This window comes from Eucyclogobius newberryi, unplaced genomic scaffold (genome assembly GCF_026437365.1).
Source record: "Eucyclogobius newberryi isolate DKJ021-1_F unplaced genomic scaffold, fEucNew1.0.hap1 SCAF_1, whole genome shotgun sequence".
Classification (NCBI taxonomy): domain Eukaryota; kingdom Metazoa; phylum Chordata; class Actinopteri; order Gobiiformes; family Gobiidae; genus Eucyclogobius; species Eucyclogobius newberryi.
This window is the reverse complement of record NW_027315723.1, coordinates 35963553-35982975: the sequence shown is the minus strand read 5'-3', so window position 1 is coordinate 35982975 and position 19423 is coordinate 35963553. Positions and strand designations below refer to the sequence as shown.

At 41.1% G+C, this 19423-nt stretch overlaps 2 protein-coding genes across 3 annotated transcripts in view; one reads left to right on the top strand and one right to left on the bottom strand.

Annotated features, from left to right (window-relative positions):
• ccdc85cb (coiled-coil domain containing 85C, b) overlaps positions 1-7637 on the top strand; it is a 96469-nt gene extending 88832 nt beyond the window's left edge. For both annotated transcript variants that reach the window (XM_072444864.1, XM_072444856.1), the window contains 3 exons: positions 77-169; positions 1833-1931; positions 4733-7637. In XM_072444864.1, coding sequence (XP_072300965.1) covers positions 77-169; positions 1833-1931; positions 4733-4822 — 282 coding nt within the window. In that variant the 3' untranslated portion in view covers positions 4823-7637. The remainder of the gene's footprint in view (positions 1-76; positions 170-1832; positions 1932-4732) is intronic.
• A 391-nt stretch (positions 7638-8028) lies between these two features.
• Positions 8029-18409, bottom strand: ccnk (cyclin K). The gene is made up of 11 exons (XM_072444842.1): positions 18268-18409; positions 17114-17343; positions 16323-16404; positions 16110-16241; positions 14773-14878; positions 14636-14693; positions 14064-14233; positions 11465-11673; positions 10399-10429; positions 10105-10182; positions 8029-9296 (listed from the first exon to the last, which is right to left on the bottom strand). Exons 1-11 carry the CDS (start codon positions 18274-18276, stop codon positions 8773-8775), a joined length of 1629 nt encoding a protein of 542 aa, XP_072300943.1. The 5' UTR covers positions 18277-18409; the 3' UTR covers positions 8029-8772.
• Positions 18410-19423: the final 1014 nt, after the last annotated feature.

The window sequence follows — 19423 nt, the reverse complement described above, 5'->3', positions numbered from 1 at the left end:
CCCTCTGCTCCCCTCTGTTCCCCTCTGCTCCTCTCCGCTCCTGTTTCACAAATGTCCTCCTTGCTTCTGTCTCCAGGGCCCCGGGCGTCTTCCCACCAGTGAGTCGTCTCCTGCCACTGGTTACCTGTCCTGTGTCCAGAAGCCTGAGGCTGTGGTCCACGCCATGAAGGTAAAAAGAGACTGTGTTCATGCCTCTGCCATCCAAAATAATATGTCATGTAACGATAAAAAAAATTATATATATATATATATATATATATATATATATATATATATATATATATATATATATATATATATATATATATATATATATATATATATATATATATATATATATATATATATATATATATATATATATATATATATTATTCAGAATGTACAAAGTATTGTGAATGTTTTGAAGATAAACACATTTTGAATATCGTTTAAAGTATGAAAAGCTGCAAAAAGAGCGGATTAAAAAAATGAATAAATACTAATTAACACTTTATAATAACTACACTGACCCCTGCCTTAATAAAGCATGGACAAAGACTTAATTCTTAGAGAACAAATAGTTGATTTTGGCTTAATAACTATTTATCTAATCCTCTAATACCTAATTCCTAACCTTAATTGAGTGGTTACTAAGCCTGAATCATCCTTGATCAACTCTTTTCATTATGAATTCAGGCTGTGTTCTTGCTCTGTTAGGCAAATTAACGTGTAGTTATTATAAAGTGGTACCAACTAATGTATTGTAAACTTTCAATTAAGGGTATAAAGTGATATTTCTGGATTTTTGGGCTTCATTTTACAGACAGTTCACATTTTGACAATTAAACCACAACTAATTATTAGGTTTCTAACACATTTCTGTTTGATTGACCTAATACAAGCCGACTATCACTAACAGTAAACTCTTATATTTTTGTCAACATTGCCCCGGCCTTACGTTTGAATGGTCAAAAGTCCTCAAATGTCTTTAATGTCATAAACAAGAAACAAACTTATAATTAGTGCCATTCAAAGCTGACATGCCCAATCTTTAACCTTTTATTGTGAAGTAGAAGGACTAGACTTTATTATTTTACATGGTTTGTTTTTCACAAACCTGGACTCCCTAAAAGTTCAGCATTTCATCCGGGCGGAACAAGCATTTCATGTCCCAAAACTTTGACTTAATGAATTGTTTCTAAATCTAATCCTCACCCTAATTTCATCCTGAATATGGAAATAAACATTTACTTTAAAAAGAAGAAGAATTCCATGTCCCAAAGCTCACATTTTAACCCCAATCTTAACCTAATAAACTATTCCTCAGCATAAAGCATAATCTTAACCCAAATCCACTCCTAAATATGATAAATGTATTGTAAAAAATAAATATTTGCTGATAGAAATGGTGAAAAATGATAGAATGCTGAAGATCCATCCCCGGACGAAATGCCAGACTTTTAGAGACCCTAAAAGTGAATCCGTGTAACAAATAAATGATGTGTCAAAGGTTTTGTGATGGATTTGAACACGTACTTCCACCTTTTGCAGTTTAAAAATCAGAAAACCAAACTTTAACACAAAAAAGTTCGCTCCAAAAGTCTGAACTCTGCTCCAAACCACACGGATTAGCTTTAGATCTGTTAAAAAACCTCAAGATAATCACCGACAATTAAAAACTCAATTTGATTAAAATGCGATTAATTCCACAGACCTAGGCCAAAAAAAGAAGTTTGTATTTGTATTTAAAAATCTAAAAAAAGCACCTGGGATTCCTTTGCTCTGTCCATGTTTCAGTCGCACACAAAAGGGGAACAAAAGCTTCAAACATGGTGCCAACTGTATTTCAGGTGCTGGAGGTGCACGAGAACCTGGACAAACAGGTTCCCGAGGACTACGAGGACGACCTGAGCGAGAAGGAGAAGGCCATCGTCAGAGAAATGTGCAACGTAAGCCTCTGCATATTTGTGTGTCGCCCTATTTACTAACCCGGCGACAGCGCGAGGCCATTCGAGCAAACTGAATACAGTCGATAAACGGATGAGAACATGGAGTCCAAAGTGTTGTTGTGTTTGATGTGGTGAAGTTCGTTCCGTCACTTCTGCTGCGTACACATCAGTTTAATTTAGCAGCTCGCACTAATGAGGGGCCTCGTTGTGTGGCTCCCCCCCCCTCTTTCCGCTCTTCACTGAAGCGCTGAAAGAGCCGAGCAATTAGACTGACACAAATCTATCATCTGTGTGTCGCTGCTGAAGGCTGAGCCAGGATGAAAGCGGCGCTGATTAGAGAGTGCAGTAGAATAGTTTCTCTGTGCTCTACTCCAGCCTGGCTCGTACGCACTTTGCATTCATTGTCCAGGTGAACTCTGGTTACATAACACTTTGCATTCCATCAGAGGGGTAAGTCAGCACGTGTGGGAGACAGTTCTACACTTTTGGAAACTCTAAGTCAGGGGTGTCCAAACTTTTTTCACAGAGGGCCTCATTTTGAAACTTATACTGAGCAGAGGGCCACAGACAACCCAACAATGAAGTGAAACATTCGACATAGTTTTGACGATCCTCCACACCTTTAATAAGACTTGAAACATTGATATTAGATTGGTATAACATAAATATGTTGGAATTTTTCTCATTTTACAGTAAAAAGTACAACTTTTTGTTGTTTGGGCCAACTTAACAGGAAGCCTGAGGGCCAACAGAAATTGGGCTGAGGGGCACATTTGGCCCCTGAGCCACAGTTTGGACACCCCTGCCCTAAAGCAACCTGTCGACAACTGCCCGGCGACCATTCTCCTGACTTTGGGCCAGGGACCTGACTACAAGGCACAGGGAGAACATGCATGTTCTCGACCCATGTCTGGGTGCAAATTCCCTTTAGTCACTTTAGTTTTCCCCATCACCATAGAAACTTGCACAATAGGAGGACTAAGGTTGTCAATACTTTAACATGTCATGTTGATCAAAAAAGGTTGACGAGCACTGAGCCCCTCTCTACAAAGCCCACATCTCCCTGAGCTCCAGCACTCGCCTGAAGGACACACAAAGATGTACAAGTGTGTGAAGCCTCAAAGTCAAACACTATTTTGAAGTTTCCCTTTCCCTGCTCAAGGCAAGTTTATTTGTGCAGCGTAAATGAAATGGGAAAAAAAAAATTCCCCATGTGTGGACAATAAAAGATTATCTTATCAAATGAAATCCTTTCAGTCATATGCACAACTAACATTGTTTTTAGCGTAGATTTGAACATTGTCAGAGTAGAACCTGTCTCACATCTTCAGGAAGAATGTTCCAGATTTTAGCTGCATAAAACTGAAACACAGATTCCCCATGTTTAGTCCTGACTCTGGCACCAGCAGGAGGCTGGTCCATGTTTAGTCCTGACTCTGGCACCAGCAGGAGGCCGGTCCATGTTTAGTCCTGACTCTGGCACCAGCAGGAGGCCGGTCCATGTTTAGTCCTGACTCTGGCACCAGCAGGAGGCCGGTCCATGTTTAGTCCTGACTCTGGCACCAGCAGGAGGCCGGTCCATGTTTAGTCCTGACTCTGGCACCAGCAGGAGGCCGGTCCATGTTTAGTCCTGACTCTGGCACCAGCAGGAGGCCGGTCCATGTTTAGTCCTGACTCTGGCACCAGCAGGAGGCCGGTCCATGTTTAGTCCTGACTCTGGCACCAGCAGGAGGCCGGTCCATGTTTAGTCCTGACTCTGGCACCAGCAGGAGGCCGGTCCATGTTTAGTCCTGACTCTGGCACCAGCAGGAGGCCGGTCCATGTTTAGTCCTGACTCTGGCACCAGCAGGAGGCCGGTCCATGTTTAGTCCTGACTCTGGCACCAGCAGGAGGCCGGTCCATGTTTAGTCCTGACTCTGGCACCAGCAGGAGGCCGGTCCATGTTTAGTCCTGACTCTGGCACCAGCAGGAGGCCGGTCCATGTTTAGTCCTGACTCTGGCACCAGCAGGAGGCCGGTCCATGTTTAGTCCTGACTCTGGCACCAGCAGGAGGCCGGTCCATGTTTAGTCCTGACTCTGGCACCAGCAGGAGGCCGGTCCATGTTTAGTCCTGACTCTGGCACCAGTAGGAGGCCGGTCCATGTTTAGTCCTGACTCTGGCACCAGCAGGAGGCCGGTCCATGTTTAGTCCTGACTCTGGCACCAGCAGGAGGCCGGTCCATGTTTAGTCCTGACTCTGGCACCAGCAGGAGGCCGGTCCATGTTTAGTCCTGACTCTTGGAGCGTCTCTGAGCCACAGGAGCCAGTGCAGAGACCTGAGAACAGGACTAATGTGATGGTACTTCCTGGTTCTGGTCAGGACCCGAGCAGCAGCGTTCTGGATGAACTGCAGCTGTTTTACAGCTCGTTTGGAGAGACCAGTGAGCGGCCGTTACAGTCTAATCTACTGGAGACAAACGCATGGATAAGTCTCTCAAAATCTGGTTTTGACACTATATTTTTTATTTTGGCAATGTTGTTTAGACTGTAAAAAGCTGCTGATGTTATGGATTTGACGTGGCTGTTAAAAAAAATCCATTTCCCCGATTTCAAATTTGGTTTGTAGGTTTTAGAGCGAGACTCTGAAGGTGACGCTAACACTTTCTCTTTGTTTCTGTGGGACAAAGACACTGCTCAGTTGGATGCAGTGACGGAGTGAATTCTCATTATCTGTCTCTTTCTCTGTCTCTGTCTTTCACAGTCTCGTCTCTCTGTCTCTCTTTGTCTTTCACCGTCTCATGTCTTGATTCTGGTGTTGGCAGGTGGTGTGGCGAAAGCTGGGGGACGCGGCCGGATCAAAGAAGTCCGTCAGACAGCACCTCTCCGGGAGCCAGTTCAAAGGACCGCTGTAGCTCCCGGGAACAGACAGGAACAGGAAGAGCGCCTCGTCCTGCCTCCGCCTACACTACCCATCAGGCCGTGCGACTAACTGCCAACACCCAGCGCTGCTCTGGTCAGACTGGTGCAAACTACAAGCTACATAATGGACTTTTCACACACGTTTGTTTGTACATTTTTTAACAGAGCTTGTGAAGCGTTTGGCAGCTAGTTTCATCTAAATTGTATCTTCATTGTTTCAGTTGCAAACACGATAATTTGAAAAAAGTCTAATTATTCTACACTTTCAAGACTCTGTTAGTGATTGTAAACAACATAAATTACCTTGGGGGATTTGTTCATTTTAATGGACATATATTATAACATATTATTATTATTATTATTATATTAGTGACCAAAAATTATGCACGAATTGAGATGGTTTTGTCGGCTGAAAAAAGGTATCTACAGTTGTTGAAATGATGAAAAACTAGGGCTGCAACGATTAATCAAGACTAGTTGACGATAAAACGAATTATAGTTGAAGTTTGATATTCAGACTAAACAGAATATTATATTTGAAAATAACTTTTTACAACCAAAAGAATAAATTACTTCTGATTTTCACCAACAATGGAATATAATTGTATATATTCTCCATTTAGAAGGCCTCAGTCACCATAATTTAATCATTTGATTTACGAAATTGAATCGCTGACTAGTCGACAACTAAAATAATCGTTAGCTACCCCTATAACATTAGCAAAAAATAGCTAATGATGCTACTGCTAACGTTTGCAAATTTGGCAGCTAATGGTAACTGTTTTGCAGCACTTAAAAGCACTTATAGGTGGTTTACAAACATTAATAACTGTGTAATATCTACAGTAGCAGAAGTGTAAAACTAACGGGGCAGAAAACTTATTTTTGTGGCAGAAAGTCTTAAATTAACTTCTTCTAAGCTCCTATAGAGACCCTCCTGTCACATCCATCGCCCCCTAGTGGTTAGAACTAGCATTAGCTTTAACATGTTGAATCCCACTGTGACCTAGCGCCTTTTGCTCATGACCTAACGGAAAAACTAAACCTACAGATCACTGTTAACTTGTGTATATGATGTATAAATCCATAGCACTACCATTGTTATTATATTGTTTTTATTTTGTATTCCAGCGTGGCCATGCGATCAAATATTTTAGTTTGAAAAGCACACATAGCCGGACCTTGAACAGGGTTTTGTTTTTTGTAATAAAAAGGTAATCATTTTTAACAGTATTCAGCCCATTTCCAAGCGTATGCTATTAATAAGTCGAACAAAAATGTATGCTGTGTGCATGCTTGACAATCATTTTCTCAGGTTGGGAGGGCTACAGCTTTATCATGTCCATAATTATGTACATAAAAGTCAAAGAAAAAAGTGAAAGATGGTCGACTGCAGCTGTAGCGACTGTACGGTGGCCCCAAAGATCAAGTCACACCCTCACAAAATTACAAATAATTTGAAGAAATTGAACTCATTATTCATAACTCGTGAGACATTGTACACATTTTATTGCTCCAACAGTAGGCAATAATTTAATGAGGTAAAATTGCAGTAACTCAATTAAAAATGTGGATTAATTGGACCTTTTAGAGCCACCGTACATCTGCCTGTGATTCCTCTTTTCTCAAATGCACTGAACTGCTTAAGACATTTGCTGAATTCATAGCGTCCACGGCCACAGTATTATCCGACCCAAATGCCAAATACAAAACATCATAAAGTCGTCGTATTCAGTCGTTTAATATCGTCATGGACACAGCAGACGTGTCCGGGCAGTTCATGTGCTCAGGTTTCTTCTGTGAGTCTTCCTGTAGATGTCTGCTCAAACTGCTATTGATGTCAACATGAACGAAATACTGTTTTGTCCAAGTATTTATTTCCATTTATTTTTTTTTTTCCACATGGTGCGATATAACTTAAGTCTATTCCCTAACTTTTGTAACGTCAATCATTACTGCATATGAGAGAAATAGTAAAGTGTTTTGGTGCAGGTTTGTCAGCACGAGCTCCACTTTGGACAAGAAAAATAACAAGATATGAATGAACGCGCTTGTATAAATTATTCCAAAATGTACCACACAAAAACACCAATATTTGATGTACAGTAACTGGTTATGGCCATTTAATTGTATTCAAAAATATCTTAAAAACAGTTGCAAACCCGCTTTTTATCCAGGCTACGGATATTGACAGGAAATAATTACAAGAGGCTCCAGATCTAGTCGTCTTTGTGTCAGAAAACGTGTGGTTAATGCTAATTTAACATGATTTAAATATTTTTTTTGACTCTAAATTGATTATCTGCCTCTCAAAAGGGGCCCAAGAGTGAATGTTTTTAATAAATAGATTCTCCAAGTCTCAATATCCAATCATCCCTGCTCACAAAACGCTTTACTTGTACATTTGATCACTGTTCTTCCATCTACTTCCCGTGCACCTCGGCCCTGATCTAAATAATAACAGTTATAGGCTTTATAAGTGCCCTTTTTTTCTAGGAACACATTTGAAGCCATGATAGGACTTTAACGCTTTTCTAATTGGCATCGATTTGAGACGAGCCACGGTTTTTCTGCATGGTCTTTTGATTTGGAACGAGACTGTTTTTACTCCGATTTAAATGTATGTCTTTGTTTCTGCCTCTGTAACTCAAGAGTCCTAGAACCTACAGCGTGTGTCTGTCCCTGTAGTGACTAGCATGACCCTTGACCAACATGTCTGTAAGCATCGAGACGGCAGGAAAATGATATGAAATAGCCCAATTTTAGAAAACTATTAAAGTAAATAATAAACAATGTTGCTTTAAAAATCATGGCGTTTGTGTTGGATTATGTATCATCACGTGAGGTATACTGCCATCTGGTGGTGCAAAGGTAGAACTGGGAATGAAGGATGCTGCTTTTTTTTCTAAGATCGTTTCACTTCCATCTTTATAAAGGAGTAGAGAACAAAGTTTTTAGAGTTGCTGTACTTAATATTTATAAAGAGGGGGGCGAAAATGAGACCATAGCAATGAAAAATCGAAACCAAGTATTCTTTGGACGGTGAAAAGTCCTCAAAATGGCACCTATAAAATTAAAAATAAACCATGAAAAACCAACATTTAAAAAACAGAAGTACCTTGCTTGACTCTAGGCTGTGGTGAATCGTTTCTACTATTCAAAAATAAAAGCACTTTACATTAAATCAAGTCCAACTCAGTAGGAAAAAGCAGGTATTTATTGTCCTAAGTGCCACTTTGACACAAACAAACTGCACAAACAGCCTAAGGCACAGAGTGGATATAATCTTCAAATCCTACAGAACAAAGCAGATGTGTACAAAAAATGCCCCGGACGTCCAGTGTTAAAAGTTTTCATGTAACATCACATTTCAAACGCATTCAACATGAGGTCGAGCTTTAATGCAGCAAATACAAATGTAAATGAAGTTTGAAAATATCATATTCACTGGGTAAAAGTTGGAGATGAGCGTTTCCTCCACATGGGAATATAAATTACAAAGACAATACAAAAAAATGTGATGTTATTTAATACGACGGGTACATTGACAGTCCAGATTTATTCACACTTTCTTCATATTTGGAATGATTTAGTCTTGTTTTAGATGCGTTAAGAAGGAAACGTTCACCTTTTCCTCTGCAGCTCAACGACAGAAAGCATCTACGATTGCAAATGAGACAAAACATTCAGCTAAACAAATAAAGTCTGTCAAATCGAAAGGAGAAATGAACAAAGAACTAATTTAGCAGAAAGACGTTTTAGTTTGAACAAATGGTGATGTTTGTCCTGAGGACAAACAATAATGTACCCTTAGATTTCTCTTTATTTATAAATCCTTTATCCTAATTCAAGTTCACGTTGACGTCCAGCGAAATCGCCACGCCCTTTTTGACCACGACACAGACTAGTTCCTGGGCGTGTGTGTGAGTTTACCTGCTCCGCTTCATCTCATCCAGCCCCCGCGGTTCATTAGCATACCGGGCGGCGGCGGCTGCTGTGGGTGCGGGACCTGCGACTGCCCGGGCACTGGGGGCGGCGGGTACCCGGGCGGGTGCAGGCCTATCCCGGGCGGAGGTACGTGGGCGTGTGCCATCCTGGGCGGCGGCGGCGGGTAGCTGTTGTAGCCCGGCGGCGGTGGGAACGCCGGCGGGGGGTACGTGGAGGGAGGGGGCGGGGCTGAGGGCGGCGGGTAGACGTGGTGGTAGGGGGGCATGGGGGGAGCGTACCCGAGCGGCAGGGGCGGGTAGGCGGGTGCGTCCGTCTTCATCATGGACTGCAGGCTCTGGAAGCCCTCGCCCGACATGTACGAGCTGGTGGTGGACATGACGTAGTTGGAGGGCGGGGGCGGCGGCGGGCGGTGAGGCAGGGGCGGGGGCTGCTGAGGGGGCGGTGCCAGAGGAGGGGGAGGAGCCGCTTCACTTCCTGGTTCGGCCTCGGTGGGCGGGGCAGGAATCGGGGCCTTGCGCTCTGTGGAGAGAAGTTTAGTTTATTTTTTGACATTTTAAGCCTCAATTGTTTATTTATTTTTGACATTTTGATGTAATAATGCTGCGTCTTTGTTATAACAGGCCTGTTGAGATGTGTTTTAGAGTCTGTACAGTTCAGATAAGGATGACCATTATCAGTACTTGTTACAATTTTTACAATGATTGCGATTCATGTTTGTAGCTCTGTTGTTTGTGCCACTTTATTGTTTTAAGTAATATTTGTTCAGCATTTTGCTCTCAAAAAGCAAAGTCATCTCTTACAGAGTACAAGGAACAGGTGACAAAACCCAAATCAAGTTTGGTGTTTGATATAGTAAAATGGCTTAAGGTCACCTCTTAATTTGACACAAAGAATGATTTAAACTTAAGAAGAAGTAGAAACTAATAAGTCAAATTATTTCAATTGCCAAACTTTGATAACATTTTTTGAAAAATCTCTACTTTAAAAGGTGCAGAGAGAAGCTGTGGAGAAGTATATTTTACTAGTTTTAGTGTTAACTAGTATCTGATGTTGACAAGCCTATCTCAATAGAGTTTAGTTCTTATAAAAACCCCCCTGATGATGTAATTGTGCGTTTCTAACCCCCTCTCAGACGCACCACAGTCTCCTGCACTAATCTGCCTGGTCTGGACGAGTCAGGGCTTTTCTAATGTCCAGACTCGGCTTCTATAATCAGACTGAAGACCTCGGCGGGGGGCGAGGCGGCTCGTTATAAAACCATTTGGAGAGAGCTCAAATATTTGCTGCTGGTCATTTAGAACTTAAATTAGGCAGGAACAAAGCTCACCCGGAGGCGGCGGCGGCTGCGGCGACGGCAGGGGCGGCATGGGGCTCTCCAGGCGAGGGATTTTTGATCCAACTTGTTCTGTTAATTGAAGAGCAATCACCGTTAGACAAACGAGTTCAAGCTAATGGACGGCACAGCGGGCGCGCGTCACACCTTCCAACAGGAGACTAATGGTGGTTATTTAGAATATGTACTGCGGGGCGCTTATGGGGCTTTCAATGTGCACTTTACTTAATTAGAGGGGAGAACTAAATTAAAAAGTACTTTCCACACATGAGGAGTTTAAAGTCTTACCTGGAGCTTTTGGTTCTTCTTTAGGGGAGGCCTGAAACAAACAAACATCCTTCAATATGTTGCAACTTTCCACAATTTATTCCATGACTTTTTTTAAATATTATGAGTAACAATTTGTGATACAAGATTAAATCAGAGCCACAACTGAACGTCTGTAGACATCTCACACATGCTTAAAGGTGCACTACGTCACTAACTGAGGATAAGAAACAGAAATGATCGTTTGCCTTGAATGTTCCACAGTATGGCATTAAACCTATTCTCTCTCTTAAGACAAGCAGCTGATGCCACTGGAACTAGATGGAGGTCAGATGTGTGCAAAGACGAGCCCACGCACAGCAAGGATACATGCCAGCCTGATGATGTCACCACATTTAGCTCCGTTTTTCGACTATAATTTGAACGAAAAATACTTAATTTTGCTTGTAAAATTGTCGCGATTATTATTTTTTGGTTCCAACCCGGACCTGAATAATCACAATTATTGATTAAGTGACTCAACTGGACATCCCAACTTGTCTTAATAAAAACAGATGGATAGAAGCTCAGTGACCGCCCCGGGACTCGGTTCCAGAAGCACATTTTCAATTAAAAAAAAAAAGTTAAATGTTTGAAAGTTTAAGGGGCTTATCAGCTTTGTGGTGACTAATGACCACAAGTACAATTCAGTAAACAGCCACGTTTTTAAACCATTTGACCAAATTTAAGGTTTTATATGCATTATTTTTTTATGTAAAACAACAGTATTATGGTGATTTGTTACTTTGTGCCTTTAAACACCTAAACTTTATGGCAAAAATAAATAGAAAATGCACTTCCAGAACCACAGCGGACTTCAACGTGAGCGAGACATAAAGGTTCTATCGCGCCGTGTGCACTTTTGTGTTGAATAAACTAAACCGATCAGCGTTTGTGTTAATAAGGCCGTGGAAAGGTAAGATACACTTTGTTGTGCCTGTAAATAATCAGTGTTACTTTGGTTCAGAGTTACACAGCTGCAGGTTTTCAGCACAATAGTTTCATGTCAGCATTACAAGTACTGAACACTTGTGAAAGCTGAACTCACATGTGTGCGTTTAAGCTGGCGTGCGGGACTGCCCCCTGGTGGTGAGGTCTTCTTTGGCGGAGGTGGAGGGGGGTTGCTGGGGGGAGGAGGAGGTCCCTGTGGTGCTTGAGGAAGCTGAGGAGCCGAGGGGGGCTTCTCTCTGTCCTGCATGTGCGACGGGATGGGCTTGTTCCCCTGAGAGTACAGGTCCAGGATCTGATGGCAGATGTCTAGAGAGAACACACAGTCTGATCAGGTTCATTCTCCAATCCTAAACTTATCTAGAGAGAACACACAGTCTGATCAGGTTCATTCTCCATCCTAAACTTATCTAGAGAGAGCACACAGTCTGATCAGGTTCATTCTCCAATCCTAAACTTATCTAGAGAGAGCACATAGTCTGATCAGGTTCATTCTCCAATCCTAAACTTATCTAGAGAGAACACACAGTCTGATCAGGTTCATTCTCCATCCTAAACTTATCTAGAGAGAGCACACAGTCTGATCAGGTTCATTCTCCATCCTAAACTTATCTAGAGAGAGCACATAGTCTGATCAGGTTCATTCTCCAATCCTAAACTTATCTAGAGAGAACACACAGTCTGATCAGGTTCATTCTCCATCCTAAACTTATCTAGAGAGAGCACACAGTCTGATCAGGTTCATTCTCCATCCTAAACTTATCTAGAGAGAACACACAGTCTGATCAGGTTCATTCTCCCATCCTAAACTTATCTAGAGAGAGCACACAGTCTGATCAGGTTCATTCTCCCATCCTAAACTTATCTAGAGAGAGCACATAGTCTGATCAGGTTCATTCTCCCATCCTAAACTTATCTAGAGAGAGCACACAGTCTGATCAGGTTCATTCTCCATCCTAAACTTATCTAGAGAGAGCACATAGTCTGATCAGGTTCATTCTCCCATCCTAAACTTATCTAGAGAGAGCACATAGTCTGATCAGGTTCATTCTCCATCCTAAACTTATCTAGAGAGAGCACATAGTCTGATCAGGTTCATTCTCCATCCTAAACTTATCTAGAGAGAACACACAGTCTGATCAGGTTCATTCTCCCATCCTAAACTTATCTAGAGAGAACACACAGTCTGATCAGGTTCATTCTCCCATCCTAAACTTATCTAGAGAGCACACAGTCTGATCAGGTTCATTCTCCCATCCTAAACTTATCTAGAGAGAGCACATAGTCTGATCAGGTTCATTCTCCATCCTAAACTTATCTAGAGAGAGCACATAGTCTGATCAGGTTCATTCTCCCATCCTAAACTTATCTAGAGAGAGCACATAGTCTGATCAGGTTCATTCTCCATCCTAAACTTATCTAGAGAGAGCACATAGTCTGATCAGGTTCATTCTCCCATCCTAAACTTATCTAGAGAGAACACACAGTCTGATCAGGTTCATTCTCCCATCCTAAACTTGTCTAGAGAAGAGAACACACAGTCTGATCAGGTTCATTCTCCCATCCTAAACTTGTCTAGAGAAGAGAACACACAGTCTGATCAGGTTCATTCTCCATCCTAAACTTATCTAGAGAGAACACACAGTCTGATCAGGTTCATTCTCCATCCTAAACTTATCTAGAGAGAACACACAGTCTGATCAGGTTCATTCTCCCATCCTAAACTTATCTAGAGAGAACACACAGTCTGATCAGGTTCATTCTCCAATCCTAAACTTATCTAGAGAGAACACACAGTCTGATCAGGTTCATTCTCCATCCTAAACTTATCTAGAGAGAACACACAGTCTGATCAGGTTCATTCTCCATCCTAAACTTATCTAGAGAGAGCACATAGTCTGATCAGGTTCATTCTCCATCCTAAACTTATCTAGAGAGAGCACATAGTCTGATCAGGTTCATTCTCCCATCCTAAACTTATCTAGAGAGAACACACAGTCTGATCAGGTTCATTCTCCATCCTAAACTTATCTAGAGAGAACACACAGTCTGATCAGGTTCATTCTCCATCCTAAACTTATCTAGAGAGAACACACAGTCTGATCAGGTTCATTCTCCATCCTAAACTTATCTAGAGAGAACACAGAGTCTGATCAGGTTCATTCTCCCATCCTAAACTTATCTAGAGAGAACACACAGTCTGATCAGGTTCATTCTCCATCCTAAACTTATCTAGAGAGAACACACAGTCTGATCAGGTTCATTCTCCAATCCTAAACTTATCTAGAGAGAACACACAGTCTGATCAGGTTCATTCTCCATCCTAAACTTATCTAGAGAGAGCACACAGTCTGATCAGGTTCATTCTCCATCCTAAACTTATCTAGAGAGAGCACATAGTCTGATCAGGTTCATTCTCCCATCCTAAACTTATCTAGAGAGAACACAGTCTGATCAGGTTCATTCTCCCATCCTAAACTTATCTAGAGAGAGCACACAGTCTGATCAGGTTCATTCTCCAATCCTAAACTTATCTAGAGAGAGCACACAGTCTGATCAGGTTCATTCTCCATCCTAAACTTATCTAGAGAGAACACAGTCTGATCAGGTTCATTCTCCCATCCTAAACTTATCTAGAGAGAACACACAGTCTGATCAGGTTCATTCTTATCTAGAGAGAGGAATATATTAGACGTTACCTTCGAGCAGCTCGACCGGGACGTCCTGCACAAACTGCTCCCACCAGCGCCTCGACGGCTGCTTGGTGGTCCACTCCTGGATGTCGAACTTGCAGAGGCGTCCGGCCAAGTACATGACGGCCACTGCGATGATCTCTGGCTCCCACTGCAGCGACAGCATGGTGCACAGGCTGCAATACAAGTCACACACGGGACGCTTTAGCTTCCATTACAGTTTGGGCACCACATTTTCAAACAGAGAAAGTCATCATTTAAATGCATCTATCGTCACCGTTTCCTCGCTCTCAAAAAACGCTTTAACAGATTTATGCCAAAGCTAATCATTCAAATGCAGCTGTAACTTTTGTACAATGTAAATGACAAACCACAGCCGACAGTGAAGATCAGGACTGACAAAGGCTCATCTTATCTTATCTTTGCACCGTTTATGCAGATTTCTGTTGCCGTTTGCGTGCGTTTACATTTCGCGTCGAGCACAAACCTACCTTAATGACGTGTCTCATTCGTTTTTAATTCTCGTCTGATCATAAATGACATTGTCCAATAAGTATCGTCAACTGGCCGTTACCCACCTGTCATTCACAAAGGTCCAGGCCATTTGTAGCACTTTGCAAACTTTATTCTTGTCCCCTGTAATAAAACATAAGAGTGTTCTGTTGGTTCTCCAGTATCTCTGCATCGCACAGACAAAGCCGTTTTCCTCTCTGACCTTTGAGCTGTTTGACGTAGCGCAGCAGGAACATGTACGGATGCTCCACCATCAGGTCAAACTTGATTGTCTGAAGAAGTATCCTCTCCAGCACCATCACCTCCTCCTGCGAAGAGACAACAGCTTCAGCACGACATCAAAAACACACACAGACTGTATCAGGACGGACGTGTTTATAACAGTCTGACACTGATATAACGCAAATACATTACTATATATATGTGTACAACCATTGGGGAAATATGTCCTGGACTTGTGTAGTCTTGCCTTCAGTTACACACAAGATACACGCGTCAAACGGAGTCACAGAAACAGTAAAAACACCATTAACTAAACAGTGCTACACGAGGTAATGTTTCTAACGCCGCTCTGGTGTTACTCGCGTGTGCTCGAGTGTTTGTCAGTCGCTATAACAACGCTGGCTTTTCATAGTTAGCGATGTTTGGAGGCTAACGCTCCAATTGAAAAGGCATCAGAGCACACGTATGGAACTGTGCCAGCCTTTGTACATGCAAAAAGATTTATTTAAATAAGTTGTATACATTGTGTACTAGGGATGTTAAAATGACTGGGGCACAATATAAGCGTTAAGACTAAAAAAATAATAATAATTGTGAAAATTTTTTACTTTAATTTAGAGAAAAGTGACAATTTTCAAACTGAATTATGTCGTTTTTAGTTAAATTAAAATAAATGTGACAACTTTAGAAAGAAATTTAAATCTGCTCAGGCTTTAGTCAACAAAGTAAACCTAAAAGTAAAGTGCTTTTTTTTAATCTTGCTGTTTACGTCAAATTAATCATTCAGAAAGTTTGATTTCATAAAGCAGGTCACACTATGGGGAGCGCTGATGTGTTAAGAAAACATAAGGAAAGACAATTATTTAATTGTCGTTTTGCTCGTGATGTTAATGATCACGAATAATCATTAAATCGCAATGTTTATCTTCATAATAATCATTACACTAAAATTTGAAATCGTGAAATCCCTATTGTGTACTTTCACCACTGCATTTACAGCATGAATATCTACTTACTCACAAAAAGAGAATAGATTGTGACAATTGCTGCCTAAATGAACTAGAAATGTCATTTACTAATTATATATTTTGTGTTTTTGAAAATAAATGCATCTGGGTGAAAGAAAAAAAAGAACTTGCATACAAGGGACACTAGCTACACTTGGTTTAGTAGTGCCATCTGCTCGTCTCCGTGGAAACAGACACGTTTAATGCCACACTGTAAAACAATCCAGGCCAAGATATCCACAACATCCAAACGCCTGGATCTGTCAGCAGAAAAATGACCCCGAGCGCCCTTGAGATTGACGAGATTTACCTTTGCGTCGTCGCCAAACTGAGCGAACTGCACCTCGTTCAGAAGCTCTCCTGCCTTTCGGATGATGTCTTTGCACTTTTTTGGAGTCTCTTCCACTTTCCCGGCCAGGAACAGGCAGCAGGCGCCGGTCACCTGGTTAAAACAACAACAACACATTCACGTCAGGTTTGTGCGCGTTTACCGGCCGGCGAACGCCAAACTGAACGCACTCACGTATCTGGGGAACTGCTTGAACGAATGGAACATGTAGAACCTGTGGAAATAGATGATGCCAGTCGCCATCGTGTCGTAATGTCTGCTCAAGAGGAATGAAGGAAAATAGCAAATAACAGATGACTTGTACATGTAAAAAAGGAGTTTGCCAATAGGGTTAGTCGACTATAAAAACATAATTGTAAATTGTATTTTGATAATAGTTAAGCGCAATACAAACGCTAAAACACACACAAAAGACCTTTTATAATAATAGTTGAGTAATTACTTATCTATACACTTCATTTGTAAATATTCTTCAATAGAAGTCTTTAGTCGCCATATTTCAAACTTTATTTGATAAAAAAATTACTTGAAAGGTTTCAGTTTACAATGGAAATTAATGACGGTCCTATTTTTTTGCAATAAAAACATCTGTAATTGAATAAATGCAACAGTCTTCCAGAAAAGTTACTGAGTGCATGTGCAATTACTGTCGTGATCACATGCAATGGCATTTATTTATTTTATCTTTAATATTTTTCCCCTCCATCCCTTGTTGGGAAATGGGAGGTTTTGTCTATCGGAGTTTTTTTTATAAGAGATCTTCTATTGAGAGTGTTTTTCAAACTTCCTATTATTATCTGTTCTTTTCCTCTGTATCTACCTCTGTATCTACCTGCGTTGCAACAATGAAATTTCCCCATGTGTGGACGATAAAGGAATATCTTATCTTTAAAACCTGCATCCAGGCCACACAAAGGTAAATCCTCACAAAGTCAAAATGGTAAACAACTATTATAAAAGGATACAGGCCCATACGAGTGCCCACGTCGAAAATGAAGCGCGCTCCTTCTCTCCTGTAGCGCGCCTCTGTCCCGGGGTCCAAACCTTCAGCCTGGGACGGCGTGTGGGCCAGATCCTTCTTGTCCCAATACCAGCATGGTTTAATGTGGTCCAGGACGGCCTGGGCAGACATGGACAAGCTCTCCCTTGAGTCCTTCATCGGTAGAGGAGAGGTGGATGGACCCGCTGAGCCAGACTGCATCAAAAAAACAGGTAATACATTAGTTCATGTGGGAAAAATAACTTTGGTCGAGGAGAAAAAGGTATTTAACAAACAAAAAACGTGACCAAGTGTGAATGACATGTATTTACAATTTTAATTTTCTTTATTTCTACCTGTTGTACATATAAATTGTAATTTTACACCAATTGAGACAGTATTTGTGAAGACTACATGGAAAAAACGAATGACAGGAAGTGACATCACACTAGGATACTCATTCCAGTCAAACTTTTTCCCCCCTCTAAACAATAATTCAATAAAATAAAGTTGCTGTAATATATGAACAATTAAAAGACGTGATATTAGATGTGCGCTCTGTGATTGGGTAAAGGAATGCAGCATCCATCCGCATCATTAACAGATACCATGAACTCTCTCACATAAACACCACCAGCTCTATGCATCATATTAACAAATCACATCATAAAACCCTAAACTAAGAAATAATTGTGTCTCTAGACCACAAATAAGACAGATCAACTAAACTAAATGGATCATCTTCAATAGCTCCAAAAGGAAAACCACGAGATTTGGTCCAGAGATGATGGTTGAATACTCATTACACTTTGGTATTAGTACAGTCCAATTAGCATAAATCACTTTTCTCAGATCAAGTGCCACAATCACCACAATCACTTTAGCAACCGCCTGTTAGCCGGTGTTCACGCACTATCACGCACAATAACAAAAAGGTTGACAGAGATCCAAACTGCCACAACGTGACCACTGGAGTCTTGGACGTTTATCTATAGAGTACAGTTTGTACTATCAAACTTCAGGGCTCAGCAGGTGATGCTATGAGTTAGCTACAGCGGCTAGCAAACTTTCTTCACTCGAGGTCTGAGCCAAACTACTGTCAACTCCGTCCATCCTCTTCTCACGCCGCGCGGGTCTTACCTTTAACATCGAGTCGTCTGGAACTGCGAAAAAAATACACGTCGTAATGGAGAAATCCGCAGGTAAATCACCGTAACTTGGCTAATAAATGGCCAACAACAGAGCCCATTCTAACAAGGGCACCGCCATTACTGTGCGTCACGCCACTGACTGTAAGTGCGTCATTACGCAACGTGACGCGCCCGCGCGCGGTAAAAACAGCACTTAATGGAATAGACTTTTTTCAACTTTTACCTTTGTCTTGAATCTTTATGAACCAGTTGTAAAGAAATAGTGTCTCATCGAACTACAGTTTAATGTTTATATGTTCTGTATTTCAGTGTTACAGCTGTTATACCGTATACGTCCACTAGATGGAGACAAACTATTATCTATGGAGACCAACAGCAGTTATTTTGACTTATTTATTTATTTATGTATTTGACGAATTCATTTGTAAAAACAGGTCAGTGGCAACTTCAATAACCGAATTTATTTATGTGCATTAAAAAATAAATATAAAATCCTTCCCTTTTTGAGTAAATCCCCTCAATTATAGTGACATTAATAATATGTGTAGAAGAACTACGTTTTTGCCAACACACTCTAAACAGTTTTTATTCTAACTGCTCAAAGCCGGTTAAAGGTGCATATGTAACTTTTCTCGTGGAGTGTCCATCAACTGCTTGTCTCTATGTTATTGTTTTGCCTGTATAGAATGTTACACAGCATTGCTTTAAACTCTCAGAACTACTAAATGAAAGCTGTAGCTAAATATCACAGTGTGAAAACATTACAGGCAAAGCAATAACATTATAATGGTGACAAACATGTGGAGAACTACCAGAAAAGTTACATTGTGCACCTTTAAAGTTGTTATTTATTATTATTATTATTATTGCTTGTATATCCCATGATCAAAGCTTGAAAGTTGAAGTATTCTATAAAGTACTGGCCCGATAGCTTTTACTGGAGAAAGGGAGAAGACACCAGGCAAACGGTCAAGGCCGGGAAACGAACCCACAATAATAAACCTATGCCACATGTATTAAAAACTAGCAATAACTTAGATCCACGAGGCCTGAGCATGGAAAAACTGGCCATCATTTAACCTTATTTAACCAACACGACCCACAAAGATCATCTCATTAACAGTCGTTGAAGTGCAAATATTGGT

Excerpts from the sequence above, each read along its gene's own strand:
- ccnk (XM_072444842.1), bottom strand. Across the intron at positions 11,674-14,063 it reads CCCGGTCGAGCTGCTCGAAG|ACATCTGCCATCAGATCCTG; the intron begins GTAACGTCTAAT and ends TGTTCTCTCTAG. Across the intron at positions 10,430-11,464 it reads GCCAGCTTAAACGCACACAT|GCCTCCCCTAAAGAAGAACC; the intron begins GTGAGTTCAGCT and ends TGTTTGTTTCAG.